Raw genomic sequence first — 21,121 nt, 5'->3', positions numbered from 1 at the left:
CAACCTCGTCAAAAAATTCCTTTGTGTAAATTTTTTTTCAAAAGAAGGAAAAAAAAACTACATAAGAAATAGATAACGAATTTCTTCTCTGGAGAATAGTGTTACAAAGAAACTTCAATAAAACGAGTCTTATGATTTATAGCTCCGTCTGTATATAAAAGACCTCGACTTAAATTGCAACATTACACTGCAGCATAGTTACATAACAACAAAAAACTCCCTCCCGATCTTAATATTACATTTGTTAAGAGACCAATATTGTTTGGTTGCACAGTTAATGGTTAATAAAAATCGCCCCTGTGCATTTCAATCAAGTACATATATCATTAAGCGAAACAGGTGTTTTTACCTTTAAGAATCCACCGAAGAAAGATGTAAATTAATAGTTGAACAGCTTTGAAACATGTAAAATTCGAAAGTTAGAACAATATGGAAACTTTGTTTAAGAAATAAGCATTCTATCTTTGGTTAAAAAATGTAGAATATTTTAGCAAAAGTAAATAAGCGACTACTTTTTAATAAAAAAGTGCAAAGGGGGGGGGGGCTTATAATTCATAGCAAACCATTTACCTGGCGGAATTTGTGTGTAGAACCTGTTAGTTATCTACTTAAAAATGCTGCATCTATAAATCCTTATCAAGTGTCTTTGAGTAAAAACAGAACTAATTAACAAAATACTTAATGGTCATTAAAACAAAACGATTTTCTGTCCTTTTCAACGATTTCTATTTTCATTTTATGTCAGAAAAAAAGAATACAATCAGAATTAACTTCTAAATGGACACAAACAGAAGCAATAAAGACTAGGTATTGTAAGATTGTATCAGTCTTTCTTTATTTTATCTTTATTCAATAAATATAAGAAACCTGGAAGTTCTCCAATAACTAGATATTATTAGGAAAAAAGAAATTATTATTTTTCTTAAGAATCTTCGAACTGGGACAAGAATTGGGGAATATGTTGGAAAGAGTTATGGCTTTCCGGTGATGAGAAGCCAGTGTAATACTTCTCAGGGGGTGTGATGTTCATCGCGTGGTTTTTGGTACAAGGATACCACATAAACCTAATCTGGTCCCCAATTTTACGGAGCGCCCCCTACCGGGGTTGCCAAGGAAATAGGTTTATTGTCCATCAGACGGGCGAAAATTGCATCAATATTTTAGCGAGTCGGCCGTAAAGTATATAATTTGGTTCTAACTAACGTGTAATACATTGATTAAATTACGTCTGGTTATAAAAAATTAATGACCACCGGGGACGGAGAACAATTCTATAAGATACAGACCTAATTGGTTTCGATTTTTACTCCATGTCTTCAGATTCGTGCGAAAAAACAATGTCCCGTTTTTACTATTGTATGGCATGGCGCTTGAAAACTCGGGGCGGTTACCAAGACAACGTCTCATATTGAGGCTGTCTCATACACAGGACCCAACTGGGCAGCACCAAAGGATAAACTTCTTAAAAAACAAAAACAAACCAAAGCATTAACCCCCACCCCCACCCCCCACCCCCCACAAACACCCAACACAAATCGAATAAACAAAAACAAAAGAAAAAGAAGTAAAATGCAGTTCTATCGGCAAAATACAAACGTTGCTAGAGGTGCAAGTTAAGTCTCTGGCGTTTATAATGACCCGAGGATTTGAAAATCAGTTTAGGTTCATGCTCTGTAGAATACATATAGGTTCTCATCTGGGTTTTCATATTTGACCAATGACGTCTTCCTATAGGAGTGAAATATTCTGACCCCAACATTCCTTATATATTTCATCAATAATGAGCATTACTTTTGTTTGTTTACTTATGCAAGTATAGCACGTGCTTCCAGGCTGGTTATCATTCTCATAATAAAACCACTAAATAAAACGGACATTTATTTACTACATCTATATTTTAAATTCTGCCTCTTGTTTCATTCTGATGTTTGTGTAATGAGCAATAAATCATATTTTAGAAATAAAACATCCATCAGGAAACATCCATCGGGAAATACATACGGATTGGTCACGTGATCAAATCCTATGAAGCATGGAGCGTTCCAACCCGTATTTATATTCCAGTAAATGTCTTATTACCTATCTTTACATTTATGACTGATTTATATAACAAAAATATATATATTATAGTTTTAAACACATGAAATTATTCGTTTTTCAAACCTCAACAATCTAAATTGAATATGTGGAGCACGTCGACCACTTATGACGTCATTATGAAATATCGGAATTATGAAATTATTTTAAAAACAATGAATTTTCAGTCATGTGACAAATCTGTCCAACAGGGGGATTTGAACCCGCGACGTAAGGATCAACTCCTTACTCCGCGACACTAGAGCAGACACCCTAACCACTGCGCCACGGGCGACTGAAAATTGACAATAATTTTAAATCATGCACTCTAGGACCGACATAAAGTATGACAGAGATCGTAAACAGAGTATATCAGAGATTGTTAACAGAGTATATCAGAGATCGTTAACAGAGTATATCAGAGATCGTTAACAAATTATATCAGAGATCGTGAACAGAGTATAACAGAGATCGCTAACAGAGTATAACAGAGATCGTTAACAGAGTATATCAGAGATCGTTAACAGAGTATAACAGAGATCGTTAACAGAGTATAACAGAGATCGTTAAAGTATAACAGAGATCGTTAACAGAGTATATCAGAGATCGTTAACAAAGTATAACAGAGATCGTTAATAGAGTATAACAGAGGTCCTTAACAGAGATCGTTAACAGAGTATAACAGAGATCGTTAACAGAGTATAACAGAGATCGTTAACAGAGTATAACAGAGATCGTGAACAGAGTATAACAGAGATCGTGAACAGAGTATAACAGAGATCGTGAACAGAGTATAACAGAGATCGTGAACAGAGTATAACAGAGATCGTTAACAGAGTATAACAGAGATCGTTAACAAAGTATAACAGAGGTCCTTAACAGAGATCCTTAACAGAGTATAACAGAGATCGTTAACAGAGTATAACAGAGATCGTGAACAGAGTATAACAGAGATCGTGAACAGAGTATAACAGAGATCGTTAACAAAGTATAACAGAGATCGTGAACAGAGCATAACAGAGATCGTTAACAGAGTCTATCAGAGATCGTTAACAAAGTATAACAGAGATCGTTAATAGAGTATAACAGAGGTCCTTAACAGAGTATAACAGAGATCGTTAACAGAGTATAACAGAGATCGTGAACAGAGTATAACAGAGATCCTTAACAGAGTATAACAGAGATCGTTAACAAAGTATAACAGAGATCGTGAACAGAGTATAACAGAGGTCCTTAACAGAGATCCTTAACATAGTATAACAGAGATCGTTAACAGAGTATAACAGAGATCCTTAACATAGTATAACAGAGATCGTTAACAGAGTATAACAGAGATCGTTAACAGAGTATAACAGAGATCGTGAACAGAGTATAACAGAGATTGTGAACAGAGTATAACAGAGATCGTGAACAAAGTATAACAGAGATCGTTAACAGAGTATAACAGAGATCGTGAACAAAGTATAACAGAGATCGTTAACAGAGTATATCAGAGATCGTTAACAAAGTATAACAGAGATTGTGAACAGAGTATATCAGAGATCGTTAACATAGTATAACAGAGATCGTTAACAGAGTATAACAGAGGTCCTTAACAGAGATCCTTAACAGAGTATAACAGAGATCGTTAACAGAGTATATCAGAGATCGTTAACAGAGTATAACAGAGATCGTTAACAAAGTATAACAGAGATCGTGAACAGAGTATAACAGAGGTCCTTAACAGAGATCCTTAACATAGTATAACAGAGATCGTTAACAGAGTATAACAGAGATCCTTAACATAGTATAACAGAGATTGTGAACAGAGTATAACAGAGATCGTTAACAGAGTATAACAGAGATCGTTAACAAAGTACATGTATAACAGAGATTGTGAACAGAGTATAACAGAGATCGTTAACAGAGTATAACAGAGATCGTGAACAGAGTATAACAGAGATTGTGAACAGAGTATAACAGAGATCGTGAACAAAGTATAACAGAGATCGTTAACAGAGTATATCAGAGATCGTTAACAAAGTACATGTATAACAGAGATCGTTAACAAAGTATAACAGAGATCGTGAACAGAGTATAACAGAGATCGTTAACATAGTATAACAGAGATCGTTAACAGAGTATAACAGAGATCAGCATTTACGGTTTTCCGGGTAAGTACTGTCACACTTTCAAAAAACACACAGGACATAGCTTATAAGTGCTTATGCGAATTTATGCAGAAAAACACACTACAAAACAATAGCCAATTAGAATTTATTTACACTCACTAATTATTAAGGTCAAGATCTAGTGAATGAAAGGTGCCCACAGATTTCTCAAGTTTGAGATACACATTCTTCTAATGATCCTTTACGAATATAGCTTGGTAAAATAAAGTGTATCCGGACATAATTTTTGGATAAACTCATCAGAAAAAACATATTATAAACTGCCCATTTTCAATGAAAAATGAAGAAAGTCTGGTATAAATATGGGAGTTTTTTCCATCTCAGACAAAGGAAATGTATCAATATTGCCTACAGTCTCTCAGTAAACGGTTTTTCATATCTTCTTGATCTCTACTTTAAAATGATATTAAGGTGTTTCGCTTCTGACGAATTTGAATACACCGCGCAACTCGAACTGCCGGAAATTGGTCTGAATGTCGTTTTAATAAAGAATTCAGTATGACAGAAAAATAATAGTTTATTTTAAGTAATTATAATAATTATCCGTAGAAAGTAACATAATATTGATTTTTGTGCCAGAAGAAAACATATAATAACTATTTTATATTTCGCGGAAAATTAAGACATGTGAGACGGATTACGATAATGTAAGTAAAAAGCAGACGTGAAGTAACGTTCGGCGCGTAAACTTTGGTTAAGATGGTGAAACCAAAGTACAGACGCCATGGGTTCGTTTCGAAAACGAAGAAGGAGAGATATGAAAAAGTATCTGCAGGGCAATTGACCCGATGGATTAGGGGAGTTATTCTTAGAGACCACAATTACTCCGCCAGTGCAACTCCTGTTAACATTGATCATGATCAAGGTTTGTATACATACGTGTATCATATCTAAAAAAAAACCAGTTTGCACATCTGCATCTATGTTAGATCTATCTTAGAAATATTAAAGGAAGGCACATGATGTCCATTACAGTGCGCCGTTCTAGTCCTTATAACATTTTAAGTCATAGGCCTATATGTTAATTTTTTTTTATAGTTTAACCTACATGTAATAAATATATACATAAGATATATATTTTTTTAATTTACTTTTGCTGTTCATTGCTGTGGTTCAAAGATTATAAAATGTTAAAGCTTGATGAAATAATATACTCATTTGATCCCTTCACATTGTGATGGAAAGTTACATTACAAAACAGTCTGACACAAATTATGCAAAAATGTATGAAAGGTGAAATCTCACAATATTTATCACAATACTGAGATGCAGTTCCAGTGTATCATGATACATAGCAGATGATTAATGTTTAGTAGCTGAATATGGAATTTATTTCACTAGTGGGATAGGATTTTTTTTATATTTTCACAAGTGTCTTTGAAAACACAAATGAAAATCTATTTTAAAAAAAAATCCTGTCTCATGATTGAAATAAAACATTGAATTTTCTGTTGTTACATTTTCTTTGATTTTCCCTTTACCTTTATTCATTAATTGTTTGTATTTTCGTAACACAGTGTGAATAGGCTGTGTCATCATGTATGTGTGGTTGAGATGTCATAGCAAATAAGAGATTGAAAACAAATAAAATGGATTTCAACAACATATTTGGAGAAACTTTGGAAATCTCTATCAGCAAAGGCGGATACAGGGCCAGCCCCCCCCCCCCCCCTTTTGAATTTTTTGTATGTAGAACTTTTATGTCCATTATCCTAAAATCAAGGAAAAAACATCTCTTATTTGTAAGAATTCATCAGCTTCCAGGCCCCCACCAGGGCTTTGCCCTAGACCCACTGGGGGTCAATGCAGTCCCCCAGACCCCCTGCCTTCTACTGCGCCCCGCTGTTATGCAATTCCTGGATCCGCCACTGATCAGGATGGTTTATTTATCTTATAACAGGTCCAGGACTAAAAACAATTACTTTTTTTTTCACTGGCCACTCAGGCTATCGCTTAAATTTTTACTGGTCAATTTTTTAACTCAGCAGTCTAGTACTTTCACTGTCACATTGGGCCAGTAAATTTTAAAAAGACTGGCCCAAAACCATAATAATAGAAATAAATTGTTTATATTGTGTTACTTCTTAGTAAAATGGAACAAAACAGCAGAACTTGGATGCACAACCCTGTCAAGTTAACTATCCCAACACCATGAATGCATGAATTTTGTTATGCATATATGCACATGCTAAATAGCATATACTTACCTCTTAAATGTCAAAAATATGCTGTATATCGGCACTATGAACTGTTGTAAGTGTATCAAAAGTAGTCAACTTGTCAGCATGTGTAGATAGTAAAGAACGTTATGTGTATCCTGGTGATAATTTTTATTTATTCATTCTTTATTAATAGAATTGCCAAATTTAAATATACTGGAAAGAGAGGAGGTGGTGGATGGGGGAGAAGTGACTACATCTGAGGATTGGAAGGAGGGAAGGAGAGTGGTAGAACTTGGAGTGTTAGCTGAGGGCTTGCGGGGATGTTGTAAATGTGGCTTACCATTGCAACTTTCACACACAATTTCTGTACTGACACATGGTTTAGCTTCTTTGTTAAAGGTATAAACTCATAAATTTATGTCCAGTTAGTTAGAAAACAACTTTGAAAGCTTGAAAGGTTTTTTTTCATGGATTTTTCTCAATGTAAAATAGGCATTATTCCATGTCCTTATTAAAAGTTTTGAAAGGTTTTACAATATTTTTTTTATCATATTTGAAATAATGCATATTGAAATTCTTTTTTTCCCCAGCATTTGATATTCATTAACGGTGAATGAATTTATTACAGTGACCTGTAACTGGGGATTCATTGGTTTTACATTCACATTTCAGGTCTGTTGCAGCAATACAAAGTGTAATCATATTAACCATGTAAAAACGGGGAAAAAACATGGAAAAGTGTGGGATGTAAATACAAAACTATCAGCAGGTGAGAAGTTTCACTTACACATCCCCTACATCAGATACACATATATTAATTTTTGTCAGGTCACAAGAGCCTAATTAAATTTTAGCTCATTTTTGTACGTATAGGTTTTTCCCCATTGTTCAAAGATTTCATAAGTGCCACTTGTTTTGCATGAACTTGAAAGAATTTATATATATATATATATATATAATGTTTAGTTCAGAATAAAAACTTGTTGAGAAGCCATTTTTAACTTATTGAAGCCAGAGGCTCATTTGAGCTTTCTGATCTAAGTTTTTCCATTTATCTGTCTGTCTGTTAACTTTACAAAATTATACCCCTGCTCCAAAGGAGAGGGGGGTAAACTGTTTTACCCTTGTGTTTTTAGCACACTCTTTGTTATCCCCTCGCGCAGCTAGTTGCGGAGAGGATATAGCATCACTACTGTGCATATATGTGTGTGTTTGTGTGTGTGTTAGTGTGTCCGTTACAGCTTGTTGGCAAGATTTAAGGAGAACCTTTGTACTATCAAATCTCAGCTTCCACATACTTATGTGGGATTGTGAAAGGACAAATCCTATTCATTTTCAAGTTAATCAGTGAAATATTTCTTTAAATATTGCGTACCTTCAAGCCCTGAAATTTTATGTACGACTTGACAATACTCACTTCCTGTTAATCAAACTGGTAAATTCGGATCGCTTCGATAGACTCGCTTCAGTAAGTTCTACTATGTATTTGCATATTTATATTGTCATATTATTGTGCGTATCTTGAGACAATCTGTCTGAATTAAAAGTGTCATCTCTGACACTGAGTAATTGAAATAATTTGATGAACGTTGCAGTTTCATTATTAAATTTCCACATGTGTCTGTTTACAATATAGAATTTATCCTTATTTCTTCTGAAAGCTATAAAGACATTTCGCAAGTTTCATTGACCTCTCAACACTGACATATTGTTATTTTTCATTACGAAAAAATATTGCTTCCACAGGTATTCTCAGATTTTATGCATATTGCATAGGTAAATTACTGAAACTTAGAGCATACGTGATATGTTTCTGCTAGGAATAAGGGAAACTGCCCAATTACGTATGCATGTTATGCCCCCACCTCTCCCCACCAATATGATATGCACTTTTAATTTTTGTTAAAAATGGATCCCCCATCCCCCCCCCCCCCCCCCCCCCAAGATAATATCAACTTTGACTTTTGTTAAAAAATTAATTAGTGTTGCAATACATTTTATGTACTTTACCTTATTGTAAACTTTATATAGTAATAGTGGGTGCCCTTGATAACTAGGTGATTGTATCTTTCTTAACGTCCCTCTTGAGAATTCTTCTCTCGTATGGAGACATTACCATTACTGGTGAAGTTCCTCTGTGAGGGGATGCTCCGCTTAGCGGTGCTCTTGTTTTCGCATGCCATATGGTAAGATTCATTTTTATACGAATCAGATGTCTACTTCCTGTTTATCCATGCGTCTGTCCATACCAAATTTCTGTCGCAACTGAACTTGTGTATATACAGTAAAACTCAGTTATAGCAAAGTCCAAGGGACCTGTGAAATTACTTCGCTATATCCGTAATTCGTTATATCTGTATTACGAATTTGTTAAAGTATATATATTGAATTTGCAATTCATTATAAAAATTCATTATAAAAGATGTAATTTTTATTATTTTTAATCTCTACGGGACACAAAATCAGTTTGCTATATCTGTAAATTCGTTATATCAGAGTTTGTTATAGCTGTAATATTTTCTTAGGATTTATTAGGAATTTTGCTGGGGATTCCAAAAAACTTCACTATATCCGTAAATTCTCTATATCTGTGTTTCTACATGAGAACATATATTTACATCAGAGCAGGGGTATTACTAGTGAGCATTGGCTCACAGACTTCTTGTTTAGATTTGTTCTCTGAACCACTGGACTTAACAGATTTTACATAATGCAATAGTACATGGAAAAAATCTTTAAAAATTAAAAATCATCTTCTCTGTAGAAGAGCAAAGCCATATAACCGTATTAATCATATTGATATTGAATCATCCCAATGTTATGTAGATCAATTTAAGTTTGGTAGCCATTACCCCTTGGGGGTTTGAGTACAGTATGGATCTTTTTTTTTTTATTTCCTGGGAATACAGAGAAAAATGAGACTCGGGTGAGTGTTGTGGTTCAAGAGCCTCTTGTTTTAATTAGATTGATATTTTTTTTTTCATTTTTGAATTTGTATTTACAGCAATGGTACATGTTGGCATTGGTGTAACTCAAGTTAACAGTCTCCTTTCTGAGCTGAATATACCACCTGTTAGTCATGCCATGCTAGACAATAGACAGAAAGAGATCGGCAGAGCTGTCCAAGATATTGCTGCAGAGTCTATGTCTAATGCTTTGCAGAAGGAACTGGGAATGATGAATGGGTGTGTATACAATATAAATTCAGTTTAAAATCTCACTTTTTAGCTCAACTGAGCCAAAGGCTCAATTGAGCTTTTCTGATCAAAGGGTGTCCAGCAACCATGTGTAGTGGTCATCTGTTAACTTCTCACATTTTCGACTTCTCCACACAAACCAATTTCGACCGTACTTGCCACAAAGCATCTTTGGGTAAAGGGATTCAAGTTTGTGCAAATGAAAGGTCAGGATTCAAGTTTGTTCAAATGAAGAGTCATGTTTTCTTTAAAAGGGAGATAATTAATAATTAGAGAAAATTTAATGTTATGTTTTAAAAGTCTTCTTTAAGAACCACTTGGCCAGGAAAGAGGAAATTTATGTGAAAGCTAGCTTCATTACATAGTGTAAAAATCATGACCCCCCAGGACTAGGGTTTTTACAAAAGGTGATCAAATTTTATTCAAGAATATATAGGAAAAATGGTTTTTTTTTTAAATTAGGTTGAGACTACAATAGCGGATTAGAGTTTTATAAAGGAGTACATAAGATAGAGTTGCAAGATCACACTAAATCCTATAAATTACTAACACATATCTAAGATGTGAAGAGTAGATTTTTTAAAAAAAATTATTAGCACTGGGGTTAGAGTTGAGCCAAAATCAGAGCAGTCAAATTTTACATAATGCATGTGTAAAGGAAAAAAAACCCAGCAGGACCATGTTGATCATATTTATATTGAAGCATCCCAATGTTGTGTTGATTAAACTTTGAATAAATCATATAACTCCTTTAGTCTACATTTTGGTCCACAGCATGGAGTCAAAATATTTATAAAAAATTTTATTTTGGTTGTAACGCATTATTTGATTGGATAAAAAATTTTAGTTTTTATGGTATAACCTGTGTTGCCTACGTCACAATGACTTAATGTACGTCAAAAATGTATCAATCCGCTTGGTGTTACTTTTAAAATATGTGCAATTCGAAGGCATTTCTGAAGGAGAAATTGTCTTATTGATTTAAAAAATTAAATTATAAGGAGTGAATTTAATAGCTACATATACTGGTATAACTTGGGTTGGAACAGTTTATGACTTTTTATATACTGCTTCGCAGTTACTAGATATACTTATAAATGTTAGTTTTAGTCATCTACTGCATAATTAGTGCTGATAAATATGCAGATTGTTATGCATATTAGGGAGGTGTTCTAAAGGAGACAGGTTCACAGGCTAATAACTGATGTCTGTTATTTAACTACCTTTCAGAGAGATGAATGAAAAGGGACTAGTTGTTGCTGTAGATGCTGGATGGCAAAAACGGGGAAGTGGAAAGACATATGATAGTTTGTCAGGTAAAAATAGACAAATTTTAGGAAAATGAAACAAATATTAATGCATAGAGTGATTTATTTTGGCCTGCGTCCCCCATGAATTATGCATTAATTTTGCTCAGGACATGATTCCAATAAATATGTATGCAAACAGATGCAGTAAAGAATGGGTGGAATTAACGCCCTTTGGATCTTTTTGCAATTCCTCTACCAAGCTGTAAATGAAGTGAATCCAAAATATATTGCAAGCAATAGAAAGAGTTACGTATACATGGTTATATTAGGTAGAACATTTGTACAAAAGCAAGGCCTTTTGCCATGAATCAAAATTGAAGCAACGATACATTAGTGTCGTCTTCCGGAATTTGGCATGTACCCGAAGTGGTTTTTAGGTCACGTAATCAAATTTATAGGAGGTGGGGCTATCGATCGGCATCATTGTTGACATCTCTCTCTCCCTCTCTAGAAATTCGAATATGTGTATGGCATATTGCAGCGATGTCAATATGACCCTGATTATCTATTGATTATCTATTGATATTCAAGAAATCTTCAGGCACCATGCCTTCGATATTTATTTAGTTTACCTCAAAAAGAGTGTTTTAAATCCACACCTGTACCATGAATACACGGTTAAGATATTGGGGATTTATATGATAGAAAGAAAGAAACATTTTATGAAAAAGATACATGTATCCCAAAGTTCAACTGTACATTGAAATTTTAAAATATTCTTCCAAAGAACAGCCATTAGTAGTCATGTATAGATACAAGCATGCTCAGGTAAAGCATATTCAATTTTGTTTGAACTATGGCCCCAAGGGGGTAAGATGGAGCCACAAAAAGGGATATAATTTTTACATGGGAATTTATAGGAAAAAACTCATTAAGGAAGAGCCTTAATGAGTCAAATCAATATGCAAGCACTCTCATTAGCAATATTAGGTGAATTTTATTCAGAGGAATAAAGAAAGGAAAAACTTTTGTATAGATTATCTTCTAAAGTGTGATAACCCATTGGCATTGTTTTGAAATTGGGTGTTAAATTTTTCTTTTACTTCAAAATATGTACTTTTTTAGGTCATTGTTCCATGGTTGGCCCTCTCTCTGGCAAAGTATTGTCATATTCTGTGAGGTCAAAGAATTGCAGAGTATGCAGTGTAGCTGAAACAACCAACAAGAATCCAGCAGCCCATGAGTGCTCAAAGAACTGGGAGGGAAGTTCAAAGGCCATGGAGGCAGATATGGTTATTGAGATGGTAGAAGATTTACAGAAAAGTAAAGGAATAACCATTGACGGAATCATAGGAGATGAGGATACCACCACAATAGCAAGATTAAAAACTAATGTCAATGCTAATATCAAGAAGTTGTCTGATAAAAATCATCTGAAGAAACTGTTTACAAACTCTTTGTTTACCTTGAAGAAAGAACATTCATCTCTAACTTTGTCTGTTATAAAGTATATTCAAAAGTGCTTCAGTTACTCCATAGCACAGGGAAAAGGAAATGCTCTTCAAATCCAAGAAGACCTCTCATCAATACCATACCACATCTTTGGAGATCACGAACACTGCTCCGCACGGTGGTGCAAGTTCATCGACAACCCTAACCTGCGCTACAAGTCTCTTCCACATGGAAAACCGCTCAAAGATAGGTTCCTTCAGGATGATCTCAAAGAAGTTTTCAGTTCATATGCGAGTCATTCTGATCGTCTTTCATGTTTAGGAAGCACGCAATCAAATGAGAGTTTTAACAGAATGGTGTCTGCAAAAGCCCCAAAGACCCATCATTACAGCTCCTCTTCAAGCCTCAGATATAGAGTTGCTGCGTGTGTAGCTCAGAAAAATGAAGGTCACAGATATCTGATAAAGGTATGTTAATTTTTAGCTCAAGTGAGCTTTTCTGATCACCCGTTGACCGTCATCCGTCTCTCCGTCCATCTGTAAACTTTTCACGTTTTCAACTTCTTCTCAAGAACCACTGGGCCAATTTTAACCAAACTTGGTACAAAGCATCCTTGGGTGAAGAAGAGCTTAAATTGTTAAAATGAAGGGCCAAGTTCTCTTCAAAGGGGAGATAATCAAGAAAATACAAAAATTGGGTGGGGTCATTAAAAAATCTTCTTCTCAAGAACCACTGGGCCAGAAAAGCTGAAACTTATGTGGAAGCATCCTGGGGTAGTGTAAATTCTAAATTGTTCAAATCATGACCCCCAGGGTAGGGCAGGTCCACAATAGGGAATCCAAGTTTTACATTGAAATATATAGTAAAAATCTTTAAAAATCTTCTTCTCAAGAACCACTATGCCAGAAAGGCTGAAACTTATTTGGAAGCATTCTGGGGTAGTGTTGTTTCTAGATTGTTCAAATCATGACCCCCGGGGGTAGAGCTGGGCCACAATAGGGAATCCAAGTTTTACATTGAAATATATAGTAAAAATCTTTAAATATCTTCTTCTCAAGAACCACTGGGCCAGAAAGGCTGAAACTTATTTGGGAGCATTCTGGGGTAGTTTAGATTCTAAATTGTTGAAATCATGACACCTGGGGGGTAGGGCTGGGCCAGAATAGGGAATCCAAGATTTACATTGAAATATATAGTAAAAATCTTTAAAAATCTTCTCAAGAACCACTGGGCCAGAAAAGCTGAAACTTATGTGGAAGCATTCTGGGGTAGTGTAGATTCTAAATTGTTCAAATCATGACCCCTTGGGGTAGGGTGGGGCCACAATAAGTACTACAAAGGGGGGGGGGAATCAAGTGAAAAACAGCAAGGCCAATGGTAAAAAAAGGAGCGAGTTTAGTCCCAAGTTAGAGCTTGGGGCGGGGCCAAAGTAGCCGTAGTAAAGGTGACCATCAAGGCCCATGATCCATTTGTTTTATAATGTATGTTGTTTGCATTACATATATTCCTAACAATATTTCTACTGTGTGTACTTTTGTTATGTGAGAATATTAATCTCTTAGATTTTAAAATTCTGCAAATTTTAATCAAAAGCAGATTAATGAATGTATTGCTTATTTAGTTGTACATAATGGATTCTTATATCCTTATTAAAGGTGAACAAGAAATTAGGCCTCTCTCCTGGCTACTATACTCGAAGACAGTGCATTCTGAGGGATCTCCAAAGAAAACGACAGAAGGCCATTTCAATGACACAGAAATTTAAAAGGAGAAGGAGAGAATTGAAAGCCAAGAGGTACTAGTATACTTTTATTGTCATTTGTCAGAGTGCAACAAAACTCTTGTCTAACTGAAAAGTGAAAACCAACCAAGGACAAGTGGATGTCCCTGCTGATAAGTATATATTTAAAGTGAGAATTGAAAAAAACTCTTGAATCTTACTAAGATCTATTGTTTTCTGAATCACCAAAGATTTATGCTTGTTATAAATAGTGAGTCTCTTCTGGTTGCAAATTGTCATAAAAAGTTTGATATAAGTATAAAATTAATGAAGAGGACATTTTCTGGAATGAATCAACCAGTGGTTTGATAAATATTTTTTTCCAATTCATTTGGAGGTATATTTTTCACTATATTGTTATATATTTATTTTATATTGGAAAAGTGAGTCATATGGGACAAGCAAAATCTTCATTGAGATGAATGGTTATGCTTCATATTTATTTGCTTTGCCAAGTGATCACTGAAATTTCTTTCACCCTGTAATGTACAAAATTGTGGTTTAGAATAGCTTGAAACGTTCTATCAGAACTGTGCAACCAGTCTTTACTAAGTAAATTTTTTTTATTGGCTGTACATCAGGTGAGTGTTTATTTTGCTAGGCCTCTTGTAAGACCTCAATTTGGAATTATTTGTTTTACAATATACAACTTCTTTACAGAATTCAAAGTCTTTCTACAAAAGAGACAAGGGAAGGCGTCAGTTATTTGACAGGATGTGATCTCCACCATGCCTCGGACATTGATGAAATTCCAGCTCCAAAAACAATTCCAAAGTATGATCATCTTCCTTCAAGTCAGTTGTTAAATGCTGAAGAGATCTATTTCGACTTGGAAACTACTGGACTCGGTAAGAACCTAAATGAGTTTTGAATGTCTAGTCAATGCTGATGGTTATGGCACTCTTCCAGTATTTCTTCTATATGCATGTCGAAGGAATAAACCCAGCATTTTATAAACAGCAAGAAAATTTCTAATCTGTTTGTCACAAAAACCACCAAGAAGTGTTTATCACAAGATATGGGAATCACGATCAAGTAAACAATTCTATAAAAGAAGGATCTATCATGTTTTGCGGTTGGAAATGATTGAATATGATATTCTATCTCCGAGCCTTAGCAGCAAAACTCCATGACAACACTTTCAGTCATAAACAATTGTGATATCACACCCATGTAATCTCAAAATTTATTTCCTGATTGATATCCACCAGATGTATGGGAAGCATATGCAAAAGGAATGTATGAAAACATGATTAATTTCGAAGATTTGAGACACTCATATGACCTTTTGTAATTGGTCCCTGTCCACTGTCTGCCATGTGTAAACTAATAAACATTTTTAACTTCCTGAAAACTATATGGCTCCCCCCCCCCCCCCCCCCCCCCCCCCCCCCCCCGATGTTTGGTATAAAGCATCTTCAGAGTAAAGAGGAATTTAAATGTTATGACTCTTGCACCTCAGAGGCCTGTGGGTGGGACAAAAACCAATGAAACTAAATGCACATAATTTATACAGAGGTAATATATGTTTTTCAAAAATTATATATTTTCTGTTGCTAATATTGAATAAAAGCAAATGCATATTTTGAAATGGCATAAAAGAAGTTTTTAAACCTCTATGATTCTGGTATTGGTAGTTGAGCATGTTTTATATCGTTCTTTCAAAACTTTACTTTTCCTAATCTGACAACACTGAATTAAAAGAAAATGCATACTCTGAAAGAGTTCAAGCATTTTCGACAGGAGTTAAGGCTTGGGGAAGAGGGGCACTAGTATTTCATTGTTTCAAAATTTTTGAAATAGTGCATATATCAATGGATTTGTTTGGATATTTTATGTTTTGAATTTCAAAAACTTGAATATACTTGTTTTTATTTTCAGCAAGGGATTCTCATATTGTGCAGTTATCTGCAGTTAGAAATGATGAGGTATTCAACAAGTACATCATTCCAAAAAAACCAATGACATCAAAAGCTACAGAAATAACTGGAATACAAGTAGTCAACAATAAAATGTACCACAATCATGAGGAAGTTGAGACAGTCAGCATTAAAGATGCTCTGATCCAGTTTATGGACTTCATGAAGATGTCGGGTCCAGATGTTGTTCTAGTTGGGCATAACTCTAAAGTGTTTGACCTTCCTGTGCTCTTCAACATTTTGAGTAAACTAAACATTTTGGAGACATTTTCATCTGCAGTCACTGGCTTCATTGATACAATTCCTCTTTTCAAAATGTCACATCCAAACCTTTCGTCATACTCGCAGTTACACCTCTTTGCAGAAATTCTACAAGACAAATACAGTGCGCATGACTCATTACAGGATGTCATAGCCTTGAAGAGATTGGTCGATCATACAGGACCCTCCCATGAAGTCAAAGTTGCTGCATCCTTCACCTTGAACTCTGCCGTTGCCGTTTTTCATCACAAGAACACAACAAAGCATCTAATGAGTACACTAAGGCCTTTATTGGACCAAAAGGTAATTTCGAATGGAATGGGAAATAAGATTGCCGGCAGTGGACTCTCCTTATCCCACTTACAACTTGCATATCAGAGAAATGGTAGGGAGGGAGTGCAGGATGTGCTGTCAGAGATAGCTGATAATAGTGTGCGTGTGACAAAATCTAAAAAAATCATTGATTCTGTTGCAGATTATTTCAGATCTGAGCAGTAATGCAGTTATTTGTTTGTGAATGTATGATGTTCTTTGTTTGTTATTGTTTGTTTGTTTGTTTTATGTCCCTTTGAGAATTTTTCACTCAAATTGGAACCCCACGAGTTGTTGATGTCAGGATGCAAATATAGACCTGTACTCTGCTCTTGAGACTATTTGAACTACCGGTAGTGAGCGTTTTTTTACGTCCCTTTGAAAATTTTTCACTCATGTTTGGACCAACCAGTTGTCGACCGATGGCTGCAAATATAGACCTGTATTCTGCACTTGAGGCCATTGAGCAATGAGGGATCTTTCTGTGGCAGCACCTACTGCAACATTAAACCTTAGTTTATACTGTCTCATCCAAAGGACTGGTCCTCACTTCCAAAAAAGTATACAGTCATAATAAGTTATTAAGAATAGATAAAGTAAAGAAGTAGGTGAGCCAATGCTCACTAGTAATACCCCCGCTCTGAGCACTGATGTGAATATACCCTCTGATGTGAATATACACAAGTTCAGCTATGGACAGACACAGGAATAAACAGGAAGTTGACACTGGATTCGTACAAAAATGAATCCCACCAAATGGCATGCCTAAACAAAGAGTGTGCTAAGACTTCAAACATCTCCAATGAGTAGTTGCTGAGAAAACTGTGACGAAAATTTGTTATGCATGGTATTGACAGACGCACAGATAAACAGGAAGTTGAAATTGGATTCGTACAAAATAAATCTTACTATATGGCATGCCTAAGCAAAGTGAGTGTTAAAACTTCAAGTATCTGCTATAAGTGGTTGCTGAGAAAACTGCGACAAAAATTTGTTATGGACAGACAGACACACAAGGATAAAACAGTATATACTCCCTCTCCTTCGGAGCGGGGGTATAATTATGCAATGTACTGTTGTATATGAAACATGTTTCAATGTCTAGTGTTATTGGTAGTTTGTAGTTGAACAAAACATTTTCTTTCCATTCAAAATAAATCCAATTTAGAAACTGAATTGACAATGATTTATTGACCATACATGAGAATTTAAATTCTGTTCATTGATATTTATTGAAGAAAGCTATGTGCATAAATTGAAATATGCACAAATGAATATGAAAGGACATACTGCAAATGTATATTGTGCATGCACTATACTTGGTGGTGATTAATTTTTCAACAAGTCAAGCTATGTTTGATTTTGGCACATTTCTGATTGTGTACCAATAAATATACACGTCATAAAGTTTGTGATGTTCTTGATATAGCGGAAGCAGCTTTCTGTCAAAGACGATAAAAAACCTTTATGTTTACAGTAAACAGCAGTGCCATTAAATTTTTGTATGTTACATGTACCGGTAACAATTTGAAATACCGATAACTATCACAATGTCTGTAAACTTTTCACATTTTTGATTTCTTCTCAAGAACCACTGGACCAATTTCAACCAAACTTGCCACAAAGCATCCTTGGGGTAAGGGGATTTAAGTTTGTTCACAGGAGTGCCACGCCCTCTTTCAAGGGAAGATAATTAAGAATTTGGTAGCATCTTTAAAAAAATTTCTCAAGAACCACTGGGCAAGAGAAGATGAAACTTGTGTGAAAGCATCATTACATACTCATTACTGTAGATTTAAGTTTTGTTAATCTGGGAAGTTTATATACTGTGAGACCAGCTTTGTAATATGAAAGATTAAAACCCAAAGAAGTAGAGTTTTCAGAATTTTTCCAAGAATGAAATTTAATAATCTGTATCCGGTCTTCTTGCAAATAAATATTCTGTCTTGAGAGGGCACGAAAATAATCTGACTCGATACCCCCCCTCCCCCCCTCTTTCCCCCTCAATATCAAATATAGTCGTTCACTAATATATTTTAATGTCCTTTTTTTAAGAGAAAGAATGAGTTTTAATACAATCATACATTCATGCAAATAGAAAATTCATCAAAAATAAATAATGTAGGAAGCAAATATAATCAATCCGAATTTCCTCTGTTCAAAATTTGAGGAAAATTCGGTCAGAGGAAATTCAAATGAAAATATCTTTTAAAGTAACTCATGTAGATATACAATATTTCACATTGTTTGAAAGCACTACAACTAAGAAATAATTAACTAGAAAAAAATTAACTTTTTAATTATTTCTAATTCATTTTCCAAGCTTATTTTACAAGCCCCCAAAAGGAAAAATAAGCGAATTTTTGCACAGGGGTGTGTGCATTTTTTTAAAGAATTAATTTTATCTTCGGTTGATTACCATCATTATTTCATCAATATTTATTTTCCTTATGACTACTTTTAAAAGATAACAAAAAGTCAAAATGATTTGAAAATATTTTTTAGGTTAAAGGGAATATTAAATACGTTGGACGCATTTTTGGTCTTTTTCTTTACTAAAATGAGAGATTTACCTCCCTTTGGCATAAACGCCTATAGCTTGTAAACCAAATCATATACATATGCATTTTTTTGGCTTAAAATAATTAATTATGTTTATTCTTACAATTAAAAAAGAAAAATTAAATTTTTAATTATTTTTGTTGTCAGAAGCCAAACACCTTAAACGGAATAAGGGTTTCGGAGTTATATTTGACATGATTTCAAATTGAATTCCATGAAAGTGCTTTATTTTCTACATAATTCTATTGAAGCCGTAAAGTAAAGTTTAAATCAATTATGACGTCATAATGAATCTAGCACCAAGAAGAAAGTTTAAACTCATTTACTAGATCTTGACCTTAGGCAAAAACGTTGTTAGTAGTTCTAACAGTGAATTGTACAGAGAAATGTTTTAATGATGAAAATATCTGAAAAACGAAAATATGCTTAGGCTTAACGAAAGGTCCCGGGGTCCCAACATTCTCCTATAGTTCATACCTTTGGTTACCATGATTCAGACAAAACCGTGGTTGAGGCGTCACTGTAGCTCAGACGTCACATTGGCAAAGACGTCATCATGGTTCGAGTGTTACCTTGACCAGACAATGCATGGTTCAAACGTCATCGTGCTTCAGACATCACCGTGAATCAGACTTCACAGTGCATCAGAATCACCTTGAGATTCAAATGTCACCATGGTTCAGAAGTCACAGTGGTTCAGATGTCACCGTGAGATTCAGAAGTCTCCGTGGTTCAGGTGTCACCGTGGTTTAGATGTCACCGTGATTCAGATGTCACAGTGGGATTCAGAAGTCACCGTGGTTTAGACGTCACCGTGGTTCAGATGTCACCGTGGTTCAGAAGTCACCGTGGTTCAGATGTCACCGTGGTTCAGATGTCACCGTGAGATTCAGAAGTCTCCATGGTTCAGAAGTCTCCGTGGTTCAGACGTCACTGTGGTTCAGATGTCAACGTGGTTTAGACGTCACCGTGACGCACGCGTCACTTTGTTGCAGACCTCATCGTGGAACACGGACATTTACACACCACAGAAGACGTCTAGAGAATAGTTTTCTATTTTTACCTTTACTTTCTAAAAAACAACCGAGGGGAATAAGATTTAAGAATACCTGAATCTGCACTAAATGGCACAATATATAATGTTAAGATTCATATACCCTCTTATCTGAGGGTTTTTGAACCTTTTAATTTATCTAGAGTTAGACCTTTTCTTGAAAATAAAAAAAAAATATTTTAAATTCTAGACCATCTTTTTAAAAAAAATGTGTATGTTTGCCCTCTCTCGACAGACTGACTAAAAACGGCCCGACTCAAAACTTTTTTTTAACCTCCAGGAAACAAATTATTAATTTTTTTTTCACTAATTCCGAAGTTTTCTCATTCCATTAATAAGTATTTTAACTGCATATTTGCAGGTGTTTTTGAATAAGAATAAAAATGTCCCCTTACCTACCTACCCAATTTTTTTTTATCCTTAGTCGGGATAGGGCATGCAAACATTTTTTTTTAAAGATGGCACTATAAATCTTTTTATTATGAAACTTTGAATGAAAAAAAAAAACAACGCAAATTAAAATCTATGCGGTTAAACTTATTAATTTAACTTATATAAACATGACTTTAGTTGTTATTTTCGAGCATTTTGACAAACGTTTGTTTGTATCATATGTCCTATCACTGGTGATTTGTAGAAGTCTAAAATGTAAAAATTAGCAGACAGACGAACGACTTAAAAGCGTCCACTGGAAAAACTCGCTTGAGCATTGTTAAGCGTATAGTTTTTAGAAAAAAAAATCTTATAAATGTAGAACTTCTCAAAAACACATACTGGCCAGAAAAACATCGTAGAGGACATTCCATAAGACATTTACTATAGTTTTGATATTTTTAAATAGATTCTAATTGACATCTCTTTTAAATTAATATTTCTTTTGAATATCCATCTCGTAATCCAGGAGAGACAACTCTTACTGATATTT

General features: G+C 34.7%; 2 protein-coding genes across 2 annotated transcripts; both read left to right on the top strand.

Annotated features, from left to right (window-relative positions):
- The first annotated feature begins 4,659 nt into the window (after positions 1-4,659).
- On the top strand, positions 4,660-10,951 carry LOC133198437 (uncharacterized). Its single transcript, XM_061334531.1, has 5 exons — positions 4,660-5,112; positions 6,603-6,808; positions 7,082-7,178; positions 9,414-9,594; positions 10,837-10,951. The coding sequence occupies exons 1-5, from the start codon at positions 4,947-4,949 to the stop codon at positions 10,949-10,951; spliced, it is 765 nt and encodes a 254-aa protein (XP_061190515.1). The 5' UTR covers positions 4,660-4,946.
- Positions 10,843-16,786, top strand: LOC133199173 (uncharacterized). Its single transcript, XM_061335030.1, has 5 exons — positions 10,843-10,922; positions 11,982-12,775; positions 13,964-14,103; positions 14,749-14,936; positions 15,970-16,786. The coding sequence occupies exons 2-5, from the start codon at positions 11,993-11,995 to the stop codon at positions 16,764-16,766; spliced, it is 1,908 nt and encodes a 635-aa protein (XP_061191014.1). The 5' UTR covers positions 10,843-10,922; positions 11,982-11,992; the 3' UTR covers positions 16,767-16,786.
- The last annotated feature ends 4,335 nt before the right edge of the window (positions 16,787-21,121 follow it).

The sequence above is a fragment of the Saccostrea echinata genome, unplaced genomic scaffold, assembly GCF_033153115.1.
Source record: "Saccostrea echinata isolate AGI-Se365-2 ecotype Australia unplaced genomic scaffold, CSIRO_AGI_Sech_v1 ptg000033l, whole genome shotgun sequence".
NCBI lineage: Eukaryota > Metazoa > Mollusca > Bivalvia > Ostreida > Ostreidae > Saccostrea > Saccostrea echinata.
This window is presented reverse-complemented; position numbering and strand designations above follow the sequence as displayed.

Excerpts from the sequence above, each read along its gene's own strand:
- LOC133198437 (XM_061334531.1), top strand. The coding sequence starts at position 4,947 with ATGGTGAAACCAAAGTACAGACGCCATGGGTTCGTTTCGAAAACGAAG. Across the intron at positions 7,179-9,413 it reads AAATACAAAACTATCAGCAG|CAATGGTACATGTTGGCATT; the intron begins GTGAGAAGTTTC and ends TTGTATTTACAG. Across the intron at positions 9,595-10,836 it reads GAACTGGGAATGATGAATGG|AGAGATGAATGAAAAGGGAC; the intron begins GTGTGTATACAA and ends ACTACCTTTCAG.
- LOC133199173 (XM_061335030.1), top strand. The coding sequence starts at position 11,993 with ATGGTTGGCCCTCTCTCTGGCAAAGTATTGTCATATTCTGTGAGGTCA. Across the intron at positions 12,776-13,963 it reads GTCACAGATATCTGATAAAG|GTGAACAAGAAATTAGGCCT; the intron begins GTATGTTAATTT and ends TCCTTATTAAAG. Across the intron at positions 14,104-14,748 it reads AGAGAATTGAAAGCCAAGAG|AATTCAAAGTCTTTCTACAA; the intron begins GTACTAGTATAC and ends ACTTCTTTACAG.